This window comes from Dysidea avara, chromosome 3 (genome assembly GCF_963678975.1).
Source record: "Dysidea avara chromosome 3, odDysAvar1.4, whole genome shotgun sequence".
In the NCBI taxonomy this organism is placed as follows: domain Eukaryota; kingdom Metazoa; phylum Porifera; class Demospongiae; order Dictyoceratida; family Dysideidae; genus Dysidea; species Dysidea avara.
Genome location: NC_089274.1, coordinates 42,114,909 through 42,141,985, shown reverse-complemented (window position 1 = coordinate 42,141,985; position 27,077 = coordinate 42,114,909). Strand labels below are relative to the sequence as shown.

Below are 27,077 nucleotides of genomic sequence, written 5' to 3'. Positions count from 1 at the left end.
GCAGACAGAGTCCTTGTACAACTATCAACCCCACCACCATCAGATGACGGTGGTGGATAAACCAACTAGTAACACCTGTGTGGGAGAAAGATTGGTGACAAGTATGTTAGAGGTGAGCAAATTACATTAATGTATAGATATTCTGAATGAAAATGACTACAGAACCACTAATGTCTCTAGTTTGTGTACAACATAAATTATTATGTATACCTGGGCATGTTTGGTTCACGTTCACCTGAGACCCTGTTAACGTCAAAGAGGTGAACACTTGTGTACTCCTAATGATGGTTTTGCATTGGAACAAGCATGTTTTCATGCTGTAAACATGTTTGCACACCATACTAAATGCATGAGATATTTCTAAAGCATCATAATTCACTTGTTCTTGCCTGTGTATCAAAGCACTTTTTTGATAAACAGTTCTGGCATTTAAAGGGCTTCTTCACAGTGCTAATGTTTGGGCAGCTGGCCCAAGCAACAAGAATAAAACAAGGCTCGGGTGAATGCAAGCCGACAATACCAGGAAGCACTTTTACTATGACTTTTTAGCAGTGCTTTTCATACAGGTATACTACGAATATGTATATTTAATTTAATGTATGCTTGTATTCATGCGTGCACATGCGTGTGTACATGCGTGTGTGTGAGAGGGAAGTCAGGTCACATTTACTCCAGCGTTATAAAGTATCCGAGGTATTTGTGTGGTAATGCAATGACAAGGTGGAGTGTACATAACATCTTAGCAAGAGTTAATAATAAGAGAGGAGAGTGTCTAATGCCGTATAGTCCTGTAATAGATGATTGCGCAGAAGTTAAATGGCTTCTTTTCCATGTAACGTACAGACTGGCTAGTATATTTTCGCATTTAACCACAAAGGCTATCCCAGACACAAGGGCGTGCATTCAACTCCATGTTCAAGTTCACCACGAAGAGCATCGCTCTGTTGCGTAAAGAAGTGTGGCTGTTAACCTCGAAGATAACTCTGGGGGAGAGCGTCTGAGAAACCAATAAACACTGAATCAAAGTTAATAGTATCGCTTCGAATTTTCACTGCGTCGCCATGTTACCCTACCTTTGAGCATTCTTCAATTGAAGGAGCACTGTTCCCTGTACATACAGCTCAGTCTTTTTAGTTCAGTCTTCGAATATTCTCGAGGATTCATCACGGTGCGGCTAAACTAATTGCGGTAAGGAAACGAACAAATACTAGAACCCTATAAGTTACACGGAAAGGAAGCTGTTTAACTTCTGCGCAATCATCTATTACAGGCCTATACAGCGTTAGACACTCTCCTATCTTATTATTAACTCTTGATCTTAGTCTAGTCATGGCCCATGCCCACTTATCAAGAATGTGCATTGCTGTCTATAGGCATACATGGAGCCACACCCATTGATCAGTATTGTTGCGAACCAGTATGGAAAAACCGGTTATTAACCGGTATTGTCTAGGTCAAGCCAATTATTGGCTAAGAAGCCTTTAAACCCGTTTTGCCCACCCACTTGGTAAACCATAAATTACCCCTGCTGACAAGTGTTAACATCATAACATAACCTCAAAGCATGTATAAACATGTGATTGTAATAGCTGTTATTGTAAAGCAGGGTGTTGATGGTCACTTTGGTACCACCCTAAGGCTTCCAACAGGCATGTTTAGTACCACAATGTCTGTTCCATAATGTCTGCAAATTTACAATCAGACAATAACCAGTCAATATCCAATTATTCACCTTCCAATAACCAGTTTTAGTAAACTCTGCAGGTTCACAGCACTATTGATCAGTACGACATGTTGTTTGTATGTATACACAAAACCATGTCCCCTTACAGGAAACATGTTGGACTGTTTGTAGGCTTACGTGGAGCTGTGCCCACTAATTGACTGATGATCATAAAACTTATCTTTGTGTTAGAGTGCGAATTTACTAGTGGAGTACTAAAATGTAGTTCTTAAAGCATGTTTCTACTTTAATTAAACCTGGTCACATCTGGGTCGGATCCAGAGATCGCTATCTGGGATAAGGGTAATTCTGGTCAGCAGTATTGACCCAATTTTAACTGTGTGCATGTTGTGTGTGTGTGTGTGTGTGTGTGTGTGTGTGTGTGTGTGTGTGTGTGTGTGTGTGTGTGTGTGTGTGTAGTGTGTAAATGGGCTACTTACACTCTATTATCACCATTCATAAGCGCCTTACTAAAATTTGATGCATTCTAATGTGTGGATGGATAGCTAGTAATTCATGAACATATTTGTGTAATAAAGTCAAGGCCAAATATCTTCTATTCATAAAACTTTTTTCTGCAATATGTCTAGGAAGGTTACTATGCTATAAGATGTTTACAAAAGCACTGTGTTTGCACAAAAAAAGTGTTTTAGAAAGCAAGTTGAGGGCAAGCCAATGTTATAGGTAGGTTTAAGGAAGTCTTCAACAGCATATGTGGTTCTAAAATACAGATATATACATAGCAATAAACCAGCCGATATTCAGTAGCAAGATGTTCCTAGACAACAAATCTTGCTGTACACAACTCTGTAGACACCTCTTTTATTATGTGCAACAGTACCACACAGGTTCACACAATATCTAGATGTTTACCTCGGTAACAATAAAAGGATGACCATTTTGACATTCTAAAAAAAGAACACCATTTAAAACCAGTAACTGTGTCACACTTTCCTCCACTTACTATAGATCCTTCCAACCTTCCTTGTACTGTCTGCAGTTTCAAACAGTTCATCATGTGGCATTGTAGGAAAGTACATTTTCTAAGAGTTTGTGTAACAAATAAACATTTTGTGGAAGTGTGATTGGTAAGAAGCAATTACCTGAATGGTTGAAGAACACATTGCAAGATGTTGTAGTGGGACAATTAATGTGTTACTATCACTGCACATGAGGACAGCAGCTGTGTGTACCACAATAGCACAGAATTGTTGTTCAAAAAGTTCCTTCTTTGGTGTAATAGTCAACAGTGGAGAGGAGCATCCTTGAAAGTTGTAGATTAACTGACTAGCCACTTTAGCAAGCTAAAATGGAGCGAGAGTTAATCTGATTTAATATTAAAAGTATGTGCATACATCTGAGCTGGTATCAAAAACAGATGAACAGATATGCTTTTCAAGGTTAGCTAAAATCTGTAACAGAGAGATTGTACCTCACAATATATCTGACAGTTATTTAGCTACCTGAACATCAAAATCTTGTGGTGAATCATTAACTTGTGGATCGCACAAATGACTCAAACAAACTGTACTAAACAATGACAACAGTACTGGTCCACCATCATCATTTGTAGGCTATTGTATGTATGTATAAAACACGACTAAACAATACATACCATCCATACTTTAAGTATTTGAAATGATGAAATTGCATTTTCTTCTTGTGCTGTAATTAAACTATCTCTTATGTCAACATAGCGTTTTCCATAAATTAAAAATGGATCAACTGCTTTGCTTTCCTGTAAAAGGTATGTATGCCACTTATACAATAAGAATCATTTGTCTATTATCTATTACCTTAGTTTTGTCAGGATCTTGCTGTATATATGCTGGCATTACCCATGAAAAGTCTAGATTTTCAACTTTAGTGCAAAGGGTCATAAATGTGGACATCCCATATTTACGAACAATGCTTTTCAATAGGAAATCAGCTACAAAGTGTGTTTCTTGATTAGAATTTTCGTCTATTGCTAGGCACAGTCTTTGAACTGAGCTTAAAAGTTTACCAGCAATTTTGGTATCATCATGTGAGAGCATTGAAACACTTGCCGGATCAAGATAGTAGTCATGAAGGACTCTAGCAACAGTTACCAATGTGTACCTAAAACTAGCCACACTTTCTACATAATTCAAAGCCACTACATTAATGTTTTCAGCAAAAATGTATTGTTTGCCAAACTCAAGTGAGTCTATTGCTAACTGAACAGCATCAGAAAAGGAACCACGACTGGCTTGCTTATGAAGAGAGTCCTAAAATATAAAGACTTCATAACTACAAATAGTCAACAAGTTACATACCTCAAAGCACTGGACACACAAGACAAGGAAACTTGTGTCTTCTTTCATCACATCACAAGAGTTTGAAAAGTATGTCTGAAGATGATCTCTGATTTTGCCCACACTAGAATATAACAAGACAGCAGAGTAAGTTAGCTAGCTGTTTAGATGTATTCCTTCTTAGCATATTTAGGCATTTCAATGTTCTATGTATAAAAGCCCAGGACAGGACAATGCCGTGAATACAGGATTATATGTGAAATATAATCCTGTGACTTTCTTTGATCTGAGGTGTTAAAGTGTACCTCATATTACACTGGAAATGTATAGCAGAAGAAATGACACTTTTACAAGTCAAACCAACAAAACTTCGCTAATGTACGTGGATCATAATAGCTTTCCTTTCTCCACATACTTGCACATAGCCAAAACTGATATACAAACATGAAACTGACGTATTTTTACCAAAATAGCTTTAGCAGTGTATATACAATTGAGGTTACCAATTCAGTTACAATAATGGAACCACTCCCTTATGAACTAACACTTACTTAGTAATTTTAACAACTAGGAATGGGATACTTACATAATTGCTTTAACTTAATGCTAATCAGCATTTGGAACCATGTTTAAAGCTTTATTGTAGGTAGCAAAGTGACCATCTCAGCAAAATCTCGCCCAGTTTACACAACTTTTGAATTTATTTTTATTTTTCTACAGTGTCTTAAGAATGGGTTACCCAAATTTCAGCCAACTGTGGTAAGTAATTTTGGAATAATAGTGCTAGACAGTAGGAAGAGCAAACAAGTTGACTTATACAGCAACTATAGAGGTGCTTAAATTTGCAGCCATACGTAACTTCCATTTGTATTGTCTACAGAGTTGCAATTTGGTTTAAAATGTTTAATATGAATCGACTTATCAATTAAGGAATAGTTTTAGCCTTGTAGTCACTTGCATATACACATATGAAGGCAAAAAAAATGATGACAATCTTGTTTACGTCTACTACATTGTAAACAAACATATGTGACATGCATACAATGGGACTATGAAAACAAAACAAAAATATTTGAACTTTCCATGAGCAGGTGAATGAGATGGTGTATAGGTTTGATTAGTTTGAGACTATCTTCCTTGAGTAATAGCTTGATTAAAATTTGTGTATTTTTCCTTGTAGTATGTATAATCCCACCAATTTTTCTTTTTAAATTTCATTTTTTTTCTAGTAATTATGCTTGTGCAAACTAGGTGGAGATGGTCACAATTATTTCGGCACTTTTTTTCATTGCATAGTAGCACCCTATGTACCCATGTACTAGAGCAGAAGAGATTACATCACTTCAATATTAAAATTTTGCTCACTTAAAGTCCAACAACAACTGCAATAAATATGATCGGATCACTGGAGTATTATCAGCCTTGCTATCAGTCAAAGGTGATATTTGTTGGGTAGACCCTGTACTAGGAATGACTGTCTCAATCAGTTTAGCAACAAGGTCATCCTCTGGTGGATCATTCACTGCTGATGTTGATGATACAGCAAATATCACTTCTGAGACTATCTCCAAAAATAACATGCAACAAGAATTCCTGGCTGGATCACTAATCCTATTTACACAACAAATTAACAAAGAGGTGATTCAATATACATAAACAATAGCATTTTTTTCAAAAGAATAATACATTTATTATTAGAAAATAGATGGGCTGTTAAAGTTTCAGGTGAATACTTTGGGGTTATAGCAATATACATCAGTAAGAGCAAATAAAACAGTTGACTTGTACAGTGACTGTATAGCTATACAGAAAAGAAATGACAGGTGCTCATGTAATTGATCATTGGTCATGCACGAGTGCTACAGGCTATGGAGTTAATTAGGACTTGTGTCATAGTGTTCATCATGAACTGGGAAATATGCTAAGGTACAGTTTTGGGCCTATGTCCACCGATGTGCAAGAAGGTTGTTTAAGCTTAGAAATGGCAACAATAAAGTTACATTTTACTGCAACATAAGCAATCTTCACATTAGCTGCATGGTAAAGAAATAAAACAAATCACTTTTCATGAACAGGCAAATCTGATGGTATGAATATAAAATATATCAATTTGAGCCTCATTTCACTATTTACTGACGTCATTAAAACATTCATAAACTTATTTTTGTAAAATGCATTTTTAATCAATGCAAAAAAACAACAGAATTATGCAAACTAGTCAGGTTTTTGTATTCACATAATTTAATCATGCATAACAGGATATGCAACACTACTATAATATACAAACCTTAGATCAAATTGTATTTTATCATCACAAGCATAGCAGTCTATTGTCTTTTTCAGCCTGTCATATACTTTTAGTGTTGAAAAGTCATGGTCTTTTTGTAGGTACTAAAATACAGAAAATAATACATAACATTTCCCTGATTTAAAGACTATAATTTGTTATTAACCGCACGTACCATGTGCATGCGCATTGCATATTTTATTGTCACAGCAGGAACATAGTCAATGGTGTGCTCTACAAATATTTGCAGCACTCTCAATAACTGCCAGTCTTTCCTTTATAACAAGACAAGTAACATGTGACATGCTGAATGCATATATGTACAATTATTGTACTTACTTGATTTGAATACTAGTGGGAGATGATCCATGAGTTTTAACTGCAGCACTGATTGTAGCATCAACTGTATTCTGACAATTATTAATGCTACGTAGCCATTGCTTGCAATATTCTGGTGATGCAGATTTGAAATTTGGCTTAAGGATAGTAAGCATTTCTTGAACAGCATACAAGTCAATTCCCTGTGATACACATACAAAATAAAATATTTTAATTTGTACATCACTACAGTATCGTACCCAATCCAGATATGCATTGATGAACCTTAAGAGTACACCACTTTACTGAGCAGAGATTTAATGCAACATTGCACTTGAACAGAAATGTGAGCAATCCTGCCCAAACACTTCATAATTTCCACTTGACATTTTTGTTGAGCATTTGTGCAAGCACTCAATCAATAGGCTACAATAATAGTCGAACAAGTAACTCACTAAAATCTATTCAAAAGTTATAAAACCAGCTTTGTGAGCCTGGGTTGAATCCTGTAAGTTTTTGTTACTGAAATTAAAACACTCAGACTTCTACTGGTGGTATATTTTACGGCTGATTAGTTGACAACAAACCCACTGCTTAGTAAGTGGTTGAGGGTGTAACTGTGTAGATGTCGACATACATTTGCAGCAGGTATTGACTTAGTGGTGCCAGACAAAGGCTCTGAAGATGAGATTAAAGTCAATGAAGAAGCCATAATAGAACATTTTGAGGTTGAGCTATTCATGAAATAAATTACTACAGGTTGTATTTTCATCATGCTCAATTTTTTTTGTAGCAAAACAGTCTACTCCATTTTAAATATGCAGCATCTATGTACATGTTTGGACAAGTGTTGATACAAGCTTGAACAATAAAGCCCAGAAGGCAGATGTTTGTCAGTGTGGTTTAGAAATGAGGTAGTGCACTGTGTAATTTAGCATCTAGCTTAGTCAGTTTGGCAGGCAGCACTAACGACAGATTTGACATTTACTAAGACTCTTCTGTAAAGATAAATAAATTGTTTCTATAATGATTTTCAGTGATAGTGCTTTGGGGTATATACTGGTTATAGCATTAATCTATCATGTGTTGTGTAGATTCAGTTTAGAAATTTAAGCAGCAACTTACAATATCCATTTCCTTTGCAGTAAAATATGTTTGTACTCTACTGGATATACTAGTGTTGATGGTGGTGATTTGTTTCAAATGATGCAGTTGACTTTCAAGTCTGTGATAAGCTTCGTGTAATAGTATTATTTGATGTAGCAACATATTTTCAAGATCAGGTAGCTCATTTTGGGTCATCATTTTGTGATGTTCATTGTGAACAATCTGCTCAATTAGCTGTAAAAAAATGCAAAATTTGTGAATAATATGATCAAATCAACCCTTCTATGTGCTACCTTAGTGTGATCATTTTCTTGCGCCAATCCGCAAGTAAACAGGACAAAGTCGTGAACATAACACTTGAATATTTCTTGAATATGATCATTGCCAACTATCATCAATTTCTCAGCAATGGACTTTGATTTGAGAATGTTATAGACATCCAAACTTCCTATACATGCATACTCAGCTTAAATTAGTGTATCAAATCTATTATTGGAGTAGAGATCTATGGCATCAAGAATATTATTTGGCTGGATTTTTTACACATAGCTATTATTGGTACAATCACAATACAGCATTTCACTTAGGTTAATTTTAAAGCATAGCTATTTCTGTACTACAACTATATTCTTTAAATACACCTTCATCAAGACACCCGGTACTGTGTAGTGCATACCAATGTGTTATTTACACGAAGAACAATAATGTGATATTCATGCATACATAGCTCCATGTTGCTATTGCAAAACATGTCAATTTTTGCTATAAAAATACCCTTCACCTTAGTTGCCTACATACAAAATTTGAGCAATTACCAAGACATAAAGCCTTCACAAATTGGCTAAATTTCTTTGTTTTTTGCACACTTACAAAAGCTCCCATAAAATGCACATAATTTATGATTGCCTTAAAATGTGGCATACATAAGTGGTTTAAAAGTGAATCTTGGGACTAAATTTGGTTAGAATATGATACACAGTCATGGAGTTATTAACAATTATTCATGGAAAATAACACCGACATGTTCAGAGTAAACCAATCACGGGAAGAAGCTGAAAATCCGTACATGGGTAGGTTATGTATTGAATTCGTACTTTCTGTGGATTGAAAGAAATCAAGATAAGATCGTGAAGATACAGTACAAAACTCAGCAGTGTGTAACAATTGTGTGATCATTTTACTTTAAAAAACAATTACTTTCTGCCTACCAGTCAAACCACTTAAAAAAATGAGCCATAAGTTAGTATTAATAATAATCATCATTGAAAGGCCTTCCAGTGGTTTACTGAATAATCAGATTTAGTTATAATGGGAAAAACAATAAGGACCTTCAGCACTTGTGCTGTAAAGCCTTAATAAATCAATAAATAAAGGATGCAATGAGATACTCCAATAGTGCAGTCTCATATTAGAACAGTCAGGTCATGAACCACAATATAGTGAGTTCATAAAAGAGAACGCCATGTTAGAATGCAAAAGCTATATATTCACTTTTTCAATGATAAAAATTATAAAGTTATGCTCACTGAGTCCTTCTGCGTGTCCATGCATGACCAATTAATAAACTCACATTCCACAACCACCCTTCACTTTAATCAATTTCAAAGTTCTCTTAGCCATTGTTGTCAACAGTTATGTATGTATACTAAAGAAAACAATTAAATCATGGGATTCTGTTGTGTGTACTAATGGATGTGCAGTGATTAAATAATGCTGAGGGGGTTAGGTCCTTATTGCAAGTCTTGTAAAAGTGAGTTAAACGTTGAACAAATTGTAAAAGTATTTAAAATGATAACTTAGTCTTCAAAGTTTGTGCAGACCTAAAAGTAGCAACTTTGAGGCTGATATGAGGCCAATAATAAGTGTTTTATTCTTTAAATAATAGCCATGCAGCATATTCCGTATATAAAACAAAACTTGGCAATAAACTAAATTTGGAGAATTGGTGATTTGTAACTAAACTGTTAAATTTAATATTCGTCAATGTTATATTCATGCCTTGTGTCCAAGCTTTTGATAGTAGGTTTTGACAAACCAAGTGTGGCTTTGTGGATACTACTTAACCCTCTCACCGCCACAACCGCCATATGGCGGTTTCGATTATAAATGCTTGTAGCATCACATTCTAAATGCTCTGTAACTTCGGTCGAGCGTTTTAGTAGCCCCTGCGCTTATCCTGTAGTGGGCACGCCCTTAAGTGAACGAGAGCAGGGATAACTGGTCTCTCGCGCACTATTGCACGGTTAGATGATGCAATCGCGTACTTTCGGAACGTTGATAACAAGCATTGTAGACGATTCTTCGACATGATAATGGCACTACTAATAAAGAGAAACAGTAAGGAGAGGGATTATATAGGTTGGAGTGGCATGTTGCTACTTTTGTATGCCTCGAAACAGTGACCTCGTGATTGTATGCGCATGTGCACTTGCTCAAATGTTGGAAAACCAGACTTAGAGATAATCGCTTCAACTGTAAACTGGTTAGTGATATTTATTGTGTTATTATAAACAGTGCTAGACTGTAAAGTAGTGAAATTTCACGTCTAGTTTTGCTTAGATCGATTTTCATAAGTTATATAATGGATTTGTGGTTGCTCTCGTGTAAACAACAACTTCATAATCGAATTCCTTGTTCTATAGCGAGTAAATTGATATATAGTTTTATAGGATTATATGGTATGGTGTGTAAGTTATAGCAGTTTAGAAACAGTAGATTGGAGCTTCTACAAATTTGGCGGTGAAGGGGATAATTATTAAACGCACCTAATAATTAACGTGGCTTCATGGATGCAAATGAGTGTGGCTCATGACAGAAGCTGCCTGCTGTAAGACTACAACTCATACTCAATTAGTGGGCATGGCTCTACATAAGCTTGCAGACAACAGTGTTAGGGTAGTTACTTTTTAAAAGTAACTAGTTAAATATTACATATTACTTGCAACAGAACTATTTTATATATTACCCATATCAAGACACACAGTAGTGTGTCGTGCGGCCCAAGAATCCAGCACGCCACACTATGAGTATATTAACAGGAAGAAAGAAAACGCAATTTTCACACCTATGTAACTCTGTGATCCCTAATCCAATTGGAACCAAATTGCTAGAGAAGTGCCGGCCAGTTAGGGGAGTCTACATACCAAATTTGAAGAAAATCGCTCCAGCCATTTCCGAGATACGAGCGAACAAAATTTGTTTTAATTTCTTCGTTTTTTCTTCTTCATCTTCATTTCGCACACTTCGCAAAATCTGCCATAAAACATGAATGCGTACTCGGATCAGGCTTAAATTTGGCACACATAAAGGGCTCATTAAGGTGGATCTCAGTATCAACTTTGGTAGGAATCCAATGAACATTCACAGAGTTATGATCGATTATTTGCATAAAATAAGGTTGAAGGTCTGTCACGCCTACAGGGTAAACCCCTTGGAAGAATCAGTTGAAAATCGATATGTAGATGGAGCAACCATCGTAGGAGTGCCTTTTTGTGGTTTGAAAAGGAATCGGGATAAAGACCATGGAGATATGACACAAAACCCAACCTGTGTCAAAGTTACGGGATCGATTTTTATGAATAAAAAAACTATTAGTCTTTGTGTCTACCAAGCAAAACCACTCAGAGGAACAAGCTGAAAATCAGTACGTAGCTGGAATAATCATCATAGAAAGTCCTTGCTGTAGTACAGAAGAATCGGATTACAAACCACTGAGTTATGATGTGACAGTATGGGATCCCAATAGGGTCTTACTGCAGCAATCCTCTTACAATCTATTTGTATGTTTGCACTAGTAAATATGGACAGGTCATCCCCAAGCCATTAGGTTGGTGAGACCAGTGTGGTACTTAGGTTTGTAATATTATACCAGTAGAAAGGAAGAAAGGACTTTGCGAATACAGGAAGTGCTGCAGTGGGACTCTGGGAACCTGTACATTTACCAAACCCAACCACCATCCTAGGACGGGGGTTGTATCCAAGGACCATTTGTCCTACTACCAACATTAAAGACAATATATGATATGATACACCTATAGATAACAAAAAGTTTGTCATCTTACTTTTAATGGCTGAGATTTTCCACTGACTTTCAATACTGTTGATCAACAGCCAAAAAAAGGGGAATTGACATTGAAATGTAGCAAATAAAGCGTTGTTACTATCTGAATCAGTAAACTCCATTGCTGCAGACACATCTACAATTTCTGAATCTTCAAATATACCCAGCCAAAGGGTTGCAATAACTGTATCTTCTGTCAGCAGTAATTGCAGATTACAGTACTTGTCAACAATGTTTAAAATGTTGCTCAATGCAGTAGCAATGACACGGTCAACCTTAAGGGAAAGGGCATTAATGTAAGATCCACTCTCATGAAGTGATTTAGCATCAAGTGCTTCTTTTATTGCCCAGGATTGCTTATATGACTGAGGTTGAATATCCTTTTTAGTTTTCAGATATTTGAAAATGTGCTGTAGCAAGGCTTTACAAAAGATTTGCTGGTTGGTAGCTGCAACGATTCATTATTACATACATGACAATTACTAAAACATTCACTCACAAATTTGTTGAAATGAATCTTCAAGCAGGCTCTGGTTAATGTGACTATCACCACTGATCTGACCATCTTTAACCATCTGTGATAGTGCACTGAACCTCTCCATTGCCTGATCAACTGAGTCATTGCTGGATGGTAAAAGATAGGGAAGAGAAACACAATGTTGTAATCTCCTTTGAAGCAGTTCTGTGTCTTGATTATAGCAGTCTGACAACAACTCATTTATGGGAGTAGTTAAAGCCTGTTTTATGGTGAATAGTGAATCCTTTGGTGACACCAAGCTATCCACATGATACGATTCCCATTTTCCACCTTGGAAACTGACAAACTTTGTACCACCATTTCTTCTGGGTAAACCAATTATGAACACAACATGTGTTGTATTGTTCAGATGAGCTGCTTGTGTTTTTTCATCAAGCACACGATAACGAGCACATGCAATGAGATCACTGTGCTTGTGACCAGAATCACATTGAATAATAATTAAGTGATCATCTGCTGAATCTCTCTGGATTACTGCCCTGAATTGTGTAGTCAACACATTAATATGTATGTACATGTGAGTAATAACTTACTTAATTCTGTTACCAAAATCCATTTCAGTATTAAACTGCTGAAGTTTGAAAAAAGAAATTTGCTCCTTTTTATAGTTGATAGACTTATGAAGTGACAGTAAGTCTCTACGCTGCAGAAGGGCACCATGAGTTGTTATCTGAATCACTATCCCTCCATCTGAAGCATGACCGAGACAGTTACTAAGCAAACCATCCAGTGAAGAGTATGAATGTATTCTAAAGTATGCTGCAGAAATTTCAATCCATTTTGTGAACAATTTAGAAAACTTGCTTCTAGCAATGGAATCTGGTGTGGCAATTTGTAATAAGTAATCAATGCTTTTTGAAAGTGCCTGCAAAATGCATTATAGAATTTTAAACATTATTTTTTGTAAATACATGATATGTATGCATATATATATAATGAACTTTGAACATAGACGCAAACTACTGTATAAATAAATCTAATCTAAAACAGCCAAGCTGTAAAAAAAAGTGCGGCCTTCAAAAAGGCTATGGTGAAAAAAGATGTGAAATCCAAGGTGGCGGCCAAGAAATGGCTGTGATGGTAGGTTAATGGTAAAAATTTTAATAACGACAATTCAGGTGAATTTGGTGCCGCTTGGTCTGGCACAACATTCACGTGAATTATCGTTATTAAAATTTTTACCATTAACCTACCATCACAGCCATTTCTTGGCCGCCACCTTGGATTTCACATCTTTTTTCACCATAGCCTTTTTGAGGGCCACACACATTTTTTTACAGCTTGGCTGTTTTGGATTAGATTTCACTTCTTTTTGTAATTGTATAGCCCAAAGCCGGCCCATGGCTGGCTTTGGGGCTTTTTAAACCTATCTTTTTTTCTTTACCACAGGAAGAAGAAAAAGATGAAGCAGATTTTGAATACTTTAGTAAATGTACAAATTATATATATAATACATACATTTATTGCATGTAAATTATTCCCTACGGACAACTTGTTTGCAGCTGATCTCTCTACTGGATGACTTGAAATGTAGCTGAACTCTCTACAGGGTGATTTGCTTGTGGATGAACTCTCTACAGGGTGATTTTGTTAGTAGCTGAACTTTCTACAAGGTGATTTGTTTCTAGCCGATCTCTCGACAGGATGACTTGTTTCTAGCTGAACTCTCTACAGAGTTACTTGTCTGGCTTATCTCTCTAAAGGGTGATTTGTTTTTGTAGCTGAACTCTCTACAGGTCACCGGTTTCTAGCTGATCTCTCTACCAGTTGACTTGTTTGTAGTTGAACTCTCTACAAGGTAATTTGTTTCTAACGGATCTCTCTTTTTTTCTAGCCGATCTCTCTACACAGTAACTTGTTTACACAGTAGCTGAATTCTCTACAGGGTGGTTTCTTTGTAGCTGAATTCTCCACAGGGTGATTTGTTTCTATCCTATCTCTCTACAGGGTTACTTTGTCTGCCTTATCTGTCTAAAGGGTGATTTGTTTTTGTAGCTGAACTCTCTACAGGGTGATCTTTTCATAGCTGAACTCTCTACAGGGTGATTTGTTTGCAGCTGAACTCTTTACATGATACTTTTATTTTGTAGCTGAACTGTCTACAAGGTAACTTCTTCTGGCTGATCTTTCTACAGGGCAATTTGTAGCTGAATTCTCCACAGGGTGATTTGTTTCTATCTTATCTCTCTACAGAATTACTTTGTCTGGCTTATCTCTCTCAAGGGGGATTTTTTTTGTGTAGCTGAACTCTCTACATGGTGGTTTCTTTGTAGTTGAACTCTCTACAGGGTGATCTTTTCGTAGCTGAACTCTCTACAGAGTGATTTGTTTGCAGTTGAAATATTTATAAGGTAACTTTTCTAGCTGATCTTTCTACAGGGCAATTTGTTTGTAGCTGAATTCTCTACAGGGTGATTTGTTTACAGCTGAACTCTCTAAATGGTGGTTTCTTTATAGCTGAACTCTCTACAAGGTGACTTCTTCTAGCTGATCTCTCTACAGGGTGACTTGTTTGTAGCTGAACTATCTGCAGGGTGGTTTTTAGTAGCTGAACTCTCTACATACAAAGTGACTTCTTCTAGCTGGTCTCTCTACAAGATGACTTGTTTCTAGTTGATCTCTCTGCAGGGTGACTTGTTTCTAGCTGAACTCTACAGGGCGATCTGTTCATAGCTGAATTATCTACAGGGTGATTTGTTTGCAGCTGAACTCTCTACATGATGGTTTCTTTGTAGCTGAACTCTCTACAAGGTAACTTCTTTTAGCTGATTTCTCTACAGGGTGATTTGTTTGTACCTGAACTCTCTACAAGGTGCTGATTTCTCTACTGGATGGCTTGTTTCTTTCTGACTTCTACAGGGTGACTTGTTTCTAGTTGAACTCTCTACAGTGTGATCTGCTAAGTTTGTAGCTGAGCTCTCTGTTGTTTCTAGCTGACCTCTCTATAGAGATAATTTTAATTTTTGTTTGTATAGCTGAACTCTTTACAGGGTGGTTTTTTGAGTGGATGTTGAACTCTCTACGTGGTGACTTGTTTGTACTACAGAGCTGAACTCTCTACAGAATGACTTACTTGTAGCTGAAAATTGTATAAAGTAACTGGTTTATAGCTGATCTCTATAGGGTAGCTAACTTATATATAGATGAACTCTCTACTGGGTAGTTCTTTGTAGTTGAACTTTCTACACAGTGACTTGTTTGTAGCTGAACTCTCTACATGTGTTTTTAGCTGAACTCTCTTCAGTGTGACTTGTAATGTTCTGAATCTCTACAGCGATATATTTGCAGCTGAACTCTCTACAGGGTGACTTGCTTTTAGCTTAATTGTCAATAAGATTAAGTGGTTGTAGCTGAACTCCCTACAGAATAACTTGTAATGTAATATAATTCTATAGTTATAAATGTAGCTGAATGTTATATTAGGTGACTGTTCTATTAGAGTATCTCGATCTCGCATTTGCTACACGGATTGGCTTTCAAATCATAACTCAATGGTTTGTACTCCGATTCTTCTGTACTACTGCAAGGACTTTCTATGATGATTATTCCAGCTACACACCAATTTTCAGCTCACTGCTCTAAGCAGTTTGCCTGGTAGGTGTGAAAACTAATAGTTTTTTTTATTCATAAAAGTTAATCGCGTCATTGTGACACGGGTTGGGTTTTGTGTCATATCTTGATGGCCTTTATCTGGATTCCTCTCAAACCACAAAAAGGCACTCCTACGATAGTTACTCCATCTACATAGCAATTTTCAGCTCACTTCTTAAAGGGGTTTACCTTGCGGGCATGATAGATCTTCGACCTTATTTTACGAGAGTAATTAGTCATAATTCTGAATGTTCATCAGAGTCCTACCAAACTTGGTACTGAGATCCACAGTAATGAGCTCTTCAAGTGTATCAAATTTCAGCCTGATTGGAGTACGCATTCGTGTTTTATGGTGGATTTTGCAAAGTGTGCAAAAAGAAGTAGTAGAAGAAAAAAATGAAGAAGAAAACGAAACTTTGGCCGCTAATATCTCGAGCAATATTTTGCAAATTTGGTATGTAGACTCCTCTACCTCACCGGCACTTCTGTAACAAATTTGGTTCCAATCAGATAAAGGATCATATAGCTATATAGGTGTGAAAATTGTGTTTACTTTCTTCCTGTTAATATACTCACAGTGTGGCGCACCAGCTTCTTGGGCCACATGACACACTACTGTGTGTCTTGATTTAGCTTAAAAATAAGATTTCAAGTCCCTGCTGTAAAAGATACTAGGTAGCCGTGGCTTTAATTGTGACTGAACATAGGAAAATTACCTACTCATATAGATACATTGTAAAAAAATCAAAAAAAACAGGCAAAACCTACAGTTTAAAATGGACAGGGATGGTATTTGAAAGTATCAGGCCACAAAACAACTTTCAGTTACACAAAACAAGCAAACAAACATATGTACAGTATGACACACATCTAGAACTCTGATTATCTGTCCACGGTATTTGTATCCTCTCGAGTGTGTCCCTGGCCTTTACAGAGCTGTAGCCACAACTGGTATGTTTATATAGGCTGTCAGAAAACCAGCTGCTAAAAGCAGACCTGACATTTTGAAGGTAAGTTTAGTATGGAAATTGTTGACTTGACAGTGCAGTAACTTTGTGCTGGTATTATCTCAACTTTGGCCTAATTCCACCCACAGCAATTTCAATTTTGTTTCATATAGCATGTATGTATTGACTGTTCCACTAGGGTATCAATAAAATTTGTCTGACTGCTGTATATACTAGAGTGATTGCTTTTGAGAGAGGACATGATACTTAATCTACTGTATTTCCACATTCATATACAGGTGATACTGTGTGCTTTTTAACTGTTGTATAATTTGTCTGCCACTGTACTTATTGATAAATAATTCAGAATTGGATACAAAAAAATTAAGGTGGTGCTGAAGTAATCAAATGAAGCCTTATAAGGCCAATGGAACATAATGTTTGTGGCCATACGCAAAAAAAACACGGAAAACTAATAGAACAACGCGAAGCGCTTTGAAATATTGAAAGAACCAGCTCTATCAGACTGTCAGGCTACTATTGCTGATACAAGTAACGATATTCACGTGCTAACTTCGTCACCTTGTCAAAACTCTGGTAACTTCACAGCGAACAACACCAGCTGACATCGCATGATTACTGCTTTACGGAGCGCGACCTGGCCAGTTACACTGTCTTACAATTCGTGAAATAACTCCATATTTATGTACCATAGGCCCTCAAAATTTGGCAGAGGTACTGGTGAAGCGGTTCTTTACAGTGCTATGGAACGATTTTTCGCGATTCGCTGTTGACAGGCGTGATATCACGTTGAAAAATGCGGGTTTGCGTTTTAACCAGTTTCCACGTTGTTATCGTTAAAAAGGATTTCATAGAGTTGTTCTGCAAGGTGAGAAGCCATAAGAGCCAAGGCGGCTTAGAGTTAGGTTGTTTCTGGGGTGAGTTATTTTTAAAATCGGCTTGTAAGTTCAGAGTTTAATAACCACGAAATTAAAGTGGTTGATTTCACGAAACTTGGCATGCTAGGCTACAACATTACAGGTTATCATAAGAACCCTTTAAACGTAGACTACATGGTTCACAAGCGGAGTTCTCCACCACCCTAAAATAGCTAATTATGCACGTGGGCTAATTTTAATTGTGACAAATGGGCATTGTACGGTTTCACATAATTACTTCAGCACCACCTTAATGCAGACTAGGGTTGTACCTCCTTTTCCCACTGCTTATTATCACTGAACTTAGCAAAGTCTATTTCTTGAAATACTTTGAAAACAATGGAGGCTGGTGTGTCAGTCTGATAACCAACAAAACTGTCTCCCGCACTGAATTTATTAGCATCTCTATGGAAATTAGTATATACATGTACACCAAATATACAACAGTGACTTACATCATGGTGGTTGAAACTTGTAAAAACTCTTCAACCCAATTTATTATCTCCTTGAGTAGTACTTCTTGTTTATCAGTCAATATGGTTGAGGTCACAAGGTAATGTTTCTCAAGACGATTAATCAGAGGAGTAGGAAATTCCTCATATACTTTATCCTTTTCGGCAATTAGGACCAATCTAAAGTGTAAATAATAGCAAAGCACTAAGGCAAAATCAACATACTTAAAATCGGGATGAACTCTGCACTTGATCCTGTGGCTTTGCAATCCCAAATCAACGTATTTTTTGTCTGACAAGGTGATGTAATACTAAAGAAAATAACAAGTAGTTTAGAGTAGTTATAATCACCAGCTATGTATTAAAGATGGAATAGGAACTATTATTCTGTTGAAAGGGCAAACAGTGAATGTATGCGCAGACATCTCTGTGAAAACCAATTTAGTAAACTGCATCAAGTTGACAACTGATAATGTGGCTTGTAAATGAGCTAGTGATTGGTCATTGTAAAGCCACAATCATGTGGTAAAATTTCAAGCTGATAGATCAATATATATATATACATGACACTATGACTCACTATAAATTTAGAAATTTAAACAACTAAACGAATGGTTCTACAGAGATTAACTATTGCATATGCATATTGTCTTACTATAAAGTGATGCCGGGAATAATTAGAGATGTTACTATTTCTTTGCACTCACAGACTGAAATGATCACAGACTTTTTAGTATTCACACCAGCTACTTGTAGCTGACATGCTTTATAATGATACTGTAATTAATAAAATACCCATGTAGCTATGGATTATATGATCACAATGAGTACATGAGTACCAATTGTACTATCTGAATGCCACATCCTTTATGAGCGCCCTACTCACAACTACAGAGAGATGTATAATACAGTCATAATTACCTGATTTAGTACATCATATAGACTTTCATAAAGGTGTTCAAGGTTAAGAAGTATCACAGTTCTCCCTGTGTCCATACAAAACTTGATCTGATTGATGTTTCTACAAACCTAAGTGAAAATTGGAACTCTTTATGCATTTATTCCAGCAATTTCCACTTGAGTGCAAGTTGTGTGTGGCAAGTGTGATTAATCTATACAGTAGCCTAAGATAGTAAATAAGTAACTCTTGGAGAAAATTTTAATATTGCATGCCTGGTTTACCCAAAAAAAAACACTGTCATATGCATAGGATGTATAGTTTCACCACTTTTAGCTATTCCCTTGTTTCACTATTTTTTTCTTTGATCCATAATCCAACTAGAATTCCTAATTTTTCCTTCTACTTGTTTGTTTACTTTCTTATGAACTAGCTACATTAAAGAAAGAATGGCACCAGGAATGCCATAAAAGTAACCAATTTTTCTAGCAGAACACGTCCCCCAATGATCAATTACGTAATGAAAAGGGAGGGGAAAGCTGCCATTATGCTTTGTCTTCAGCTATGCTCTGCCCATTACACAGCATTACAAATGAAAAACAGTATAAGAAGTGTCTCTGAAAATCCATCCAGTTGCTACAGAAAATACAGGCAATAAGCACAGCAGAGCCAACAAAGCTATAGGGAAGCCACATCACGCTATCGTGAATCGGACACCTTGCAAAAAGAACCAGAACACAAAGGACAAAGGCAAGTCTATGATGTGTGTATTGCACACACTGCAGTTGGCGAAAAGGCACATCTCTGGATGTGTTGAACAGTGAAGAAATCAAGCCCATAGCCTTATCCATTGTCGAGTTATGTTTGGCTGAAGGCATCAGTTAGTTAGTCGGTCAGTATAAATTCTACTGAATAGACAATATTTAAAATTCCATAGAAACTTTTTGGAAGGGTTTGGGGTTGGTCCAGAAGACATTTTTGGGCTAGGTCGTGCTTAACCAATGCTGCCAAACTGTCATGAAAGGAAATTGAGGCTTGCTTTAAGGTGATAATTTTGGCTAAAAAGTCCAGTTCTTTATGATCCCTAATATACAGTACTACCTCTTGGCTCACTGTTCTGTATGATTATATATGCCTTAACAGTATATAATGACCATGGTCCATCAATGGACATATTATCATATTATTCTATGTATACTATGCTACAGTATGTATCTCCTTTGCCGTGCTACATGTGGCAGTGCAACAGCTGTGTACACATGCCACTTGTAGTTGCTAATGTAAATGAAAAAAGAAAATCGTAATTCGCAAGCACATTAAAGTGTTGTAACATTATACGCACATACATACTTGAAGTTACCTGTGTATAGTTTAAGTCTTCAGGAAAACTACTACCAAATAGAATCAGTGGATCATGATCTAGAAGATTAGCTTGCTGTAATATTCTCAGTGCACTGTAATTCTCCGTGAGAAACAACAGGTATCGAGTCTCTCTAAACAACACATTAAAAAGTAGCCATAAGTGTAATATTATCATTACCCATGCCAAGATCTATCTTTAGATTGGAGACTGGCTTTGATCAATCCATGTGAGGTACAATCATAGTACTGCAAATTAAGAATAATGATATGTAATTTGTACGAATTACTACTATATACATACGCACTTCTACATCACTAGGACGCTGCTCAGAAACTATCAAATAAGCTGGAACATTTCTTAGAAACCGTTCAACCATTTCATCAACATTGACTTTTCCACCGAAATTTCTCTTTAAGCAATGTTGAAGATGGTTCATAGTTAAGCACTTCCCAGTAGTTTGAGATATCCAATACATCATCTTGATTAGACTAAGAGATTAAAAAAGCAATGCTATACAGTGAGTTTGTTGCTTGTATTGCAAGGGTACCTGTAAAAATCACGAAGTCCAAAAAATTCTTTCTGAGTTTCTGCTTGCTCTTCACATATTTCTGTATATGCTTTAGCAAATGGTTCAAAGAAGCGTTCCAATCTTTCACACACTTGATCACCATCACTTGAACAACAAATTCCTCTGAATGTACAATAAATGATCACATTTGTGTTTATAAACTATACAGCTCACTTTGCACTCAATACCAACTCTTCCACACCGGGATCATCTCTTGTTACCATTATTCCTCTGTTCATCTTTGCTGGATCTAGTGCCCAGTTTGAAATACCAATGAAAGCTACTCTATCTGCAACCTAATGAAGAAACATTATACACTAAACAAAATAGTATATTAAAAATTATAAATTAAAAAATAAAGTAGGAATCCAAACGATAAAAAGTAGTGAAACAAGAGAAGAACAATGGTAGCTATTACAGCATAGCTCGGTGGGAATCCCTACTTTGGCATGATATAGCCATTATTTTGTGCTCAATGCCAAAGTAGGAATTTCTCACTGAGCTATGCTGTAATAGCTACCATTGTTCTTCTCTTGTTTCACTACTTTTTACCATTTGGATTCCTACTTTATTTTAAATTTATAATTTTTAATATACTAGTTTGTTTAGTTTTTTGTTAAGGCATACAGCTAGCTATAAACATGTGACTGTTCTATTAGGGTGACTGCTGTGTTAGAGTATCTCGAGGCAGCCTGCAAGATGTGCGCTTGCCAAAAAGGGGCGTGGTTTCGATTGATTATAGAGTATGTTCAGTCAGCCTTCCAAATTGAAGGTGCGTGGTCACTGAAATACAGCTAGTGCAAAAGGGGTGTGTCATCGTGGTTTCAATCGATAGATCGATAATGCATAGAATGAAGAATGGGCGTGATCTTGTAACCTATTGTGAAGCTATCTAGTACCAGTACCTCCGTACAATACCCTCCGTCATAGATTATATCAGTAAGGAATATACTCTATTCCTCCAACCAGTAACATAGTCTAAGCGTCTTAAAATAATCTTGTGGTGTCTATTATGCTGTTTAAAGAAAGTGTTGATACGGAAAATTAACACCTCTATATGGTTTCGTTGGATGAAGAAGAAGACAAGCAGCTTGATTGAAGATAAAAGAAAAGACAAAGCGCAGAGGGCACACACACATCAAAACCCCAAAAGGCACATCCCACTGGTGAGTTTGTTATTGTGGCGTAAAATGGTGGCTGTGCGCTGCTTCGTTTGGGCTCTAGGCTTGCGACTGTGGTCAGTGAGTGAGACAGTGAGTCTTAAATTCGAGTTTTGGCAATTTAAAAAAAATTTATATCTGGCCACCTGTAAGCATTTTGTTGTATTTAATGCTGTTTTATGTACTATATAGACTAGTACTATTTTGTAAAGGTCATTTTCGTCTCGTAAGATATCTCTAGGATGATTTTTAAAGGAAGAAAATGTGGCGGCACGAAAATTTCACCTGGATTCCTACTTAAACGGTACGACCGTACCGTTTGATAGCATTGCGGTAGTGAGGTACTTCTAAAAACCAGATATACGGTTAATACTATATGAGTATAAGAAAAATTAGGAGTTTTAAATTAGAGTATAGGGATCATCTAGAATATAGTGCACCAATAAAAAGTACTGAAACAACCTTGAGTTAGTATACTATGACAACAAATTTCAGTAACACAAAAAGAAGTGAATATCCATACTGTGCTGTGGAGTTTCTGTAATTGAAATGCACAATAGGGATATTCTTGTGTTACAGTAATTTACTGTGATATATATACTAACTCAAGCTTGTTTAAGTGCTTTTTATTGGTGCACTACATTTTCCTACTCTAGTTTAAAATTCCTAATTTCTTCTTACACTTGAATTAGTGATCAATCTACATAACTATGTAGTTTGTTTCATAAAGACGAATTGATGTAGCTACTGTAGAGTCGGATTGTTAAGTGCATGCATTTATAATTCCTGGAGAAAACTATTGTAAAAATAATACTATCTGTTAGGTACATACGCCTATTTAATAATTATGGTGTGTTTAACACTGAATCACTACGTTGTAATAGAGTAGTTTGTGGTCACCACGCCAGTGTATAAGGATATTTGACTCCATTTCTGGGTGAAATCCTTCGTGACGAACAAGAATATTGCCATCTAGAAGGCTGATTTGCTGTTTACATAGCGAGGGAGACCTCAAGGGAGACATTAGCATTTAAGGAGACATTAATTTTCCAGTTTTTCCTGTGCAAAGCTTTGTTGTGTGTAAGCCTTACATTGGACCATGTGCGCTTATCAGCCATGGTTAATCACAAGAAATGTGTATACGCTTAACAAATAATATGCATTTAATAGACACATGTGCTTAACAACCCGACTCTACCATATGGGAAGTTAATCAAAGAAGATGGTGTCAATTTTTTCGTTGCACATAAACTGTGATTTTGTACATAGATTGGTGTGTTGATATTCTACAACAATTGATTTAATTGATTGATTTATACGCCTTGTGTATTTGCCTTGCTAGAGCTCCAGCTGGCTTTAAAGCATCTTGGTACCCCTGCATCTAGCCCCTTATTTATTTCTGTACACTTGTCTTAAACCATAACACACAAAAAAAGAAAAAAAAACACACACACTCATACAACAATTATTAGTTAATTTAATCAATTTAACAGATCTAACAGATCCCACAGTTCTGAGGAGCAAGCATTGAAAATTCTGTATGAGCAGGATATTGCAATTCTGGCAACTTGATCAAACAATGGTTTAATAGGTAACTTGCATGCACGAGATATGTTGGTCAGCATCACAGGTGCAAAGTGCTATGTGTCACAGGTGTAAAGTGCCCTAACCAACCAATCTCATTTGTAATAAGCTGGGCATACAAGCTAGTGCATCAGTTTTCATAAAATGAAACACCTTAGCACAAAGAATTTACACAGCAAGCAGTGTGTTGAGAAACGAAAGTGATTAAACTGTACCAACTAATCAGCATGTCCCTGTTCTACTTTGCTAGGAAGGAGTTCTTATCCACCTGTCAATCGGAACAGTCCCGTCAACTGGAACAGTCAGTTGAACTCAAACACATGAGAAACAACCAATTAATAATAAAATACCTTAGTACAACTTACACAGCAAAGCAGTGTGCTAAGGAAAGTAAGTGATTAAACCATGCTAACTACTCAGCATGTGCCTGTTCTACTTTGCTAAAAATAATTCTTATTCTACACCCATCGTCTGGAACAATCAGTTGAACTCAAACACACAAGAAACAAACATACTGGCCAGCACAGAAAGTCAAGCAGCATGTACTAAATAAATTATAGCAGGAAGCCCTATCATGAATAAACGAACACCTTGCATTGTCAGTGAAAAGAACTGGGGACAAAGGAAAGTCCATGATGCGTGTATTGTACATACTGCGGTTGGTGAAAAGGCACATCTTGGGATGAAGCGACAACGAACAGTGAAGAAATCAAGCCTGTAGTTATGTCTATTGTCGAGTTACCATCCACACCTGGCCTGCAGCCAGCTATGGATGTATCTGGTGAAGTAAGCACCTCATTTAGAAATATCTGAATGTATATATCTAACTAGTTATATGTACCCTCTAGTATCACATAATCATTGATACACAATACTGTATGCAATTATTATTTACATCACTGGATCCAGACGTAGTTCCATCTTCAAGTAGAGGGTGTAGTGTTTTCAATGGCAGACTAGGTGAATCTTCAGCCAATCCAACTTCATCTAATACAACTACAGAAATGCAATTTTGCCCTTTCTTTTTCTCCTGAAATCTTGTAGCATTGTTAAACACTTCCAAAATGGTTTCAGAAGTAGAGTGCTGACTACACTGATATGAAAACAGCTGAACCTGATACATTACATGCATATAGTAACAGAAAATATTTAAAAATTAGCAACACACTTGTTTGAATTTTCTGAACAATGGTGAAGAAGATGCAGCACCTTGCATTGAGTCAGCCACAATAGATTTAGCTAAAGATTTAGAACTGCCTGGCTTTCCCACTAGAAATAAAGGAATTTTCAATTCAATACAAACCACCATCATAAAAACATTCTCTCTCAGAGCAGTATTGCGAGCGATATTTGGTGGCAGCTTCATGTTGTTTAAAAATATCTCTTGGCACCTAATTTGAAGCTTATGAATCAGTTCATACTAATAAACAAATAAAAATTACCTTATAATTTCTCTTTTGAACACTGTACGTGCATCATCAATTCTAAGCATGAAAAGTGTGTTCATGAAAAATGAAGAAATTAAGAGTGGTGAAATATATTCCTCAAAATCTTCCCTACGCTGTAATTTAGCATAGTAGCACACTGCAATTGATAAAATTAATGCTCGTGTTTGATGATTGCAACCCTGCAACTGTGAAGTATTATCACACTGGTTACAAAACACAGTAACATACAATATTGTCACCCTGATACTGAGATTCGATATCAGGTAAAACTGAATGAAACCATTCCAAAACTATCATGGCTCTCTCAATATCACGCAAACTGACAAAGCTACACTCATCCTGCAAAAGCAGTAGATAGTAAATGAACACACAAAGTCACTACCTTTCTTTCTCTCATGTAGTTCTGGCAAGCTGTCAACACCTCAGTGACTTTGTCAACATCAAGTGATTGGATATTTTTTGCCTACATATTCATCACAGTATGCAGGTCATTCTATAGTCACTATACACTATACGTACATATCTTTCAACAATTTTCTTAGTATACTGTTGCTCAGTTTCACTACTTAGTTGCCCAAAGTCATAAACCAGTGATTGCATACTAGATGGGAGGTCTAGAACACGGTAGACCAGATGTCGTAGAGGAATGATCCCTGTGAGGTATGTAAACTTGAGCCAGGAAGCACAGAACATATGTGTTTACACTATACCAAGTTTTTGCTTTGTATTAACTGACTGAACATAGTATCCTAAACCAGCCCTTTCCAGTTTACGTATCATCTCTGGAGAGTGTCTATAGAGAACAGAAGTATATTTGACAAAGTAACAGTACTGTTTACTTTTTATATGGATTGCAAGCAGCAATGAACTTGACATTCTCTTCAATGGGTTCACCCCTGATCCGTTTATCACACATCACTTCCTTGATCAAACCTATTGCTTCAGTAGTGTTGGCCTCATCAAAAAACATCACTGTCTCTAAACCATCCTTGGCATTCTTCTTAGCTAGTTCCCTGGCTTTAGTTACTTCCTTGATTATATCATCTTCTGTAACACCACCATGGACCTACAACACAAATTATAATATCCATGATATGGTTCAATAGTGCTATTACTTTCATTATCACTAATGTTCCATTATCTGGAGAATTCAGAGACAGTAGTTCACACATGTACTTGATCAATCTGGTTTTTCCACATCCTGTTTCACCCATCAATATGACGGGTATGTTACACCTGTACAAGTCATATTGTAGTAAACATATACATAGGCTGAGTGTACCTGAAGCGCATCAAAATGGCCATTATTTTCTTTGTGTTATCAGCAGTTAAAACATATGAATTGTCTGGATGTCTGTAAAGTATTTCCATGTTGATTCCCATGACCGTTAGTAGTTTTACTAGCAGTTCTTCCCTGCAGGGTGAAAATTGTCATTAAACTATACAGATAAAAGGAATGACTATAAATATGTACTGTATACCTATGTACTGACAACAATAAAGCTATTTATATTCATATTAATGTTTGTATTAGTCAGTAGTCACGAGAAATGGTTAATAGTACTGTATGTCTATTTTGATCACGAATGCAAGGTCATTTATTACATTTATCGCAGTAAAACATGCTAGGTTGGTCAAATAAGAGTGCAACAATTTGTCATTTGCGATTAACAAACACTTTGTTGTGAGGTCTCATCAAAAAGCTCAACTGGATGATTGACTGATGTGAGTTACACCAAAACACCATGCACTTCTCCGTAGCTACAAAAACCTCCTCAGCTGGACTCTTGGTAGTACTGAAGTGATAACAGACTATGTT

At 36.5% G+C, this 27,077-nt stretch overlaps 1 protein-coding gene across 4 annotated transcripts in view; it reads right to left on the bottom strand.

Moving 5' to 3' along the window:
* The window catches only part of LOC136251039 (E3 ubiquitin-protein ligase rnf213-alpha-like), a 148,213-nt gene that overhangs the window by 10,021 nt on the left and 111,115 nt on the right, over positions 1 to 27,077 (bottom strand). For 3 of the 4 annotated variants that reach the window (XM_066043416.1, XM_066043417.1, XM_066043419.1), the window contains 36 exons: positions 26,541 to 26,672; positions 26,374 to 26,494; positions 26,098 to 26,324; positions 25,969 to 26,051; positions 25,778 to 25,911; positions 25,641 to 25,721; positions 25,487 to 25,597; positions 25,253 to 25,443; positions 24,979 to 25,201; positions 24,706 to 24,924; positions 21,241 to 21,362; positions 21,046 to 21,189; positions 20,803 to 20,986; positions 20,676 to 20,743; positions 20,496 to 20,628; positions 19,159 to 19,266; positions 18,463 to 18,548; positions 18,241 to 18,417; positions 18,058 to 18,190; positions 12,843 to 13,174; positions 12,271 to 12,788; positions 11,773 to 12,219; positions 8,005 to 8,159; positions 7,730 to 7,945; positions 6,626 to 6,807; positions 6,462 to 6,561; positions 6,287 to 6,390; positions 5,365 to 5,610; positions 4,021 to 4,123; positions 3,520 to 3,972; positions 3,348 to 3,461; positions 3,187 to 3,297; positions 3,079 to 3,135; positions 2,827 to 3,027; positions 2,688 to 2,766; positions 2,597 to 2,631 (listed from right to left, as the gene is read on the bottom strand). In XM_066043416.1, the coding sequence (XP_065899488.1) occupies positions 2,597 to 2,631; positions 2,688 to 2,766; positions 2,827 to 3,027; positions 3,079 to 3,135; positions 3,187 to 3,297; positions 3,348 to 3,461; positions 3,520 to 3,972; positions 4,021 to 4,123; positions 5,365 to 5,610; positions 6,287 to 6,390; positions 6,462 to 6,561; positions 6,626 to 6,807; positions 7,730 to 7,945; positions 8,005 to 8,159; positions 11,773 to 12,219; positions 12,271 to 12,788; positions 12,843 to 13,174; positions 18,058 to 18,190; positions 18,241 to 18,417; positions 18,463 to 18,548; positions 19,159 to 19,266; positions 20,496 to 20,628; positions 20,676 to 20,743; positions 20,803 to 20,986; positions 21,046 to 21,189; positions 21,241 to 21,362; positions 24,706 to 24,924; positions 24,979 to 25,201; positions 25,253 to 25,443; positions 25,487 to 25,597; positions 25,641 to 25,721; positions 25,778 to 25,911; positions 25,969 to 26,051; positions 26,098 to 26,324; positions 26,374 to 26,494; positions 26,541 to 26,672 (6,130 nt within the window). The remainder of the gene's footprint in view (positions 1 to 2,596; positions 2,632 to 2,687; positions 2,767 to 2,826; positions 3,028 to 3,078; positions 3,136 to 3,186; positions 3,298 to 3,347; positions 3,462 to 3,519; positions 3,973 to 4,020; positions 4,124 to 5,364; positions 5,611 to 6,286; positions 6,391 to 6,461; positions 6,562 to 6,625; positions 6,808 to 7,729; positions 7,946 to 8,004; positions 8,160 to 11,772; positions 12,220 to 12,270; positions 12,789 to 12,842; positions 13,175 to 18,057; positions 18,191 to 18,240; positions 18,418 to 18,462; positions 18,549 to 19,158; positions 19,267 to 20,495; positions 20,629 to 20,675; positions 20,744 to 20,802; positions 20,987 to 21,045; positions 21,190 to 21,240; positions 21,363 to 24,705; positions 24,925 to 24,978; positions 25,202 to 25,252; positions 25,444 to 25,486; positions 25,598 to 25,640; positions 25,722 to 25,777; positions 25,912 to 25,968; positions 26,052 to 26,097; positions 26,325 to 26,373; positions 26,495 to 26,540; positions 26,673 to 27,077) is intronic. The other variant, XM_066043418.1, reaches the window with a different exon arrangement.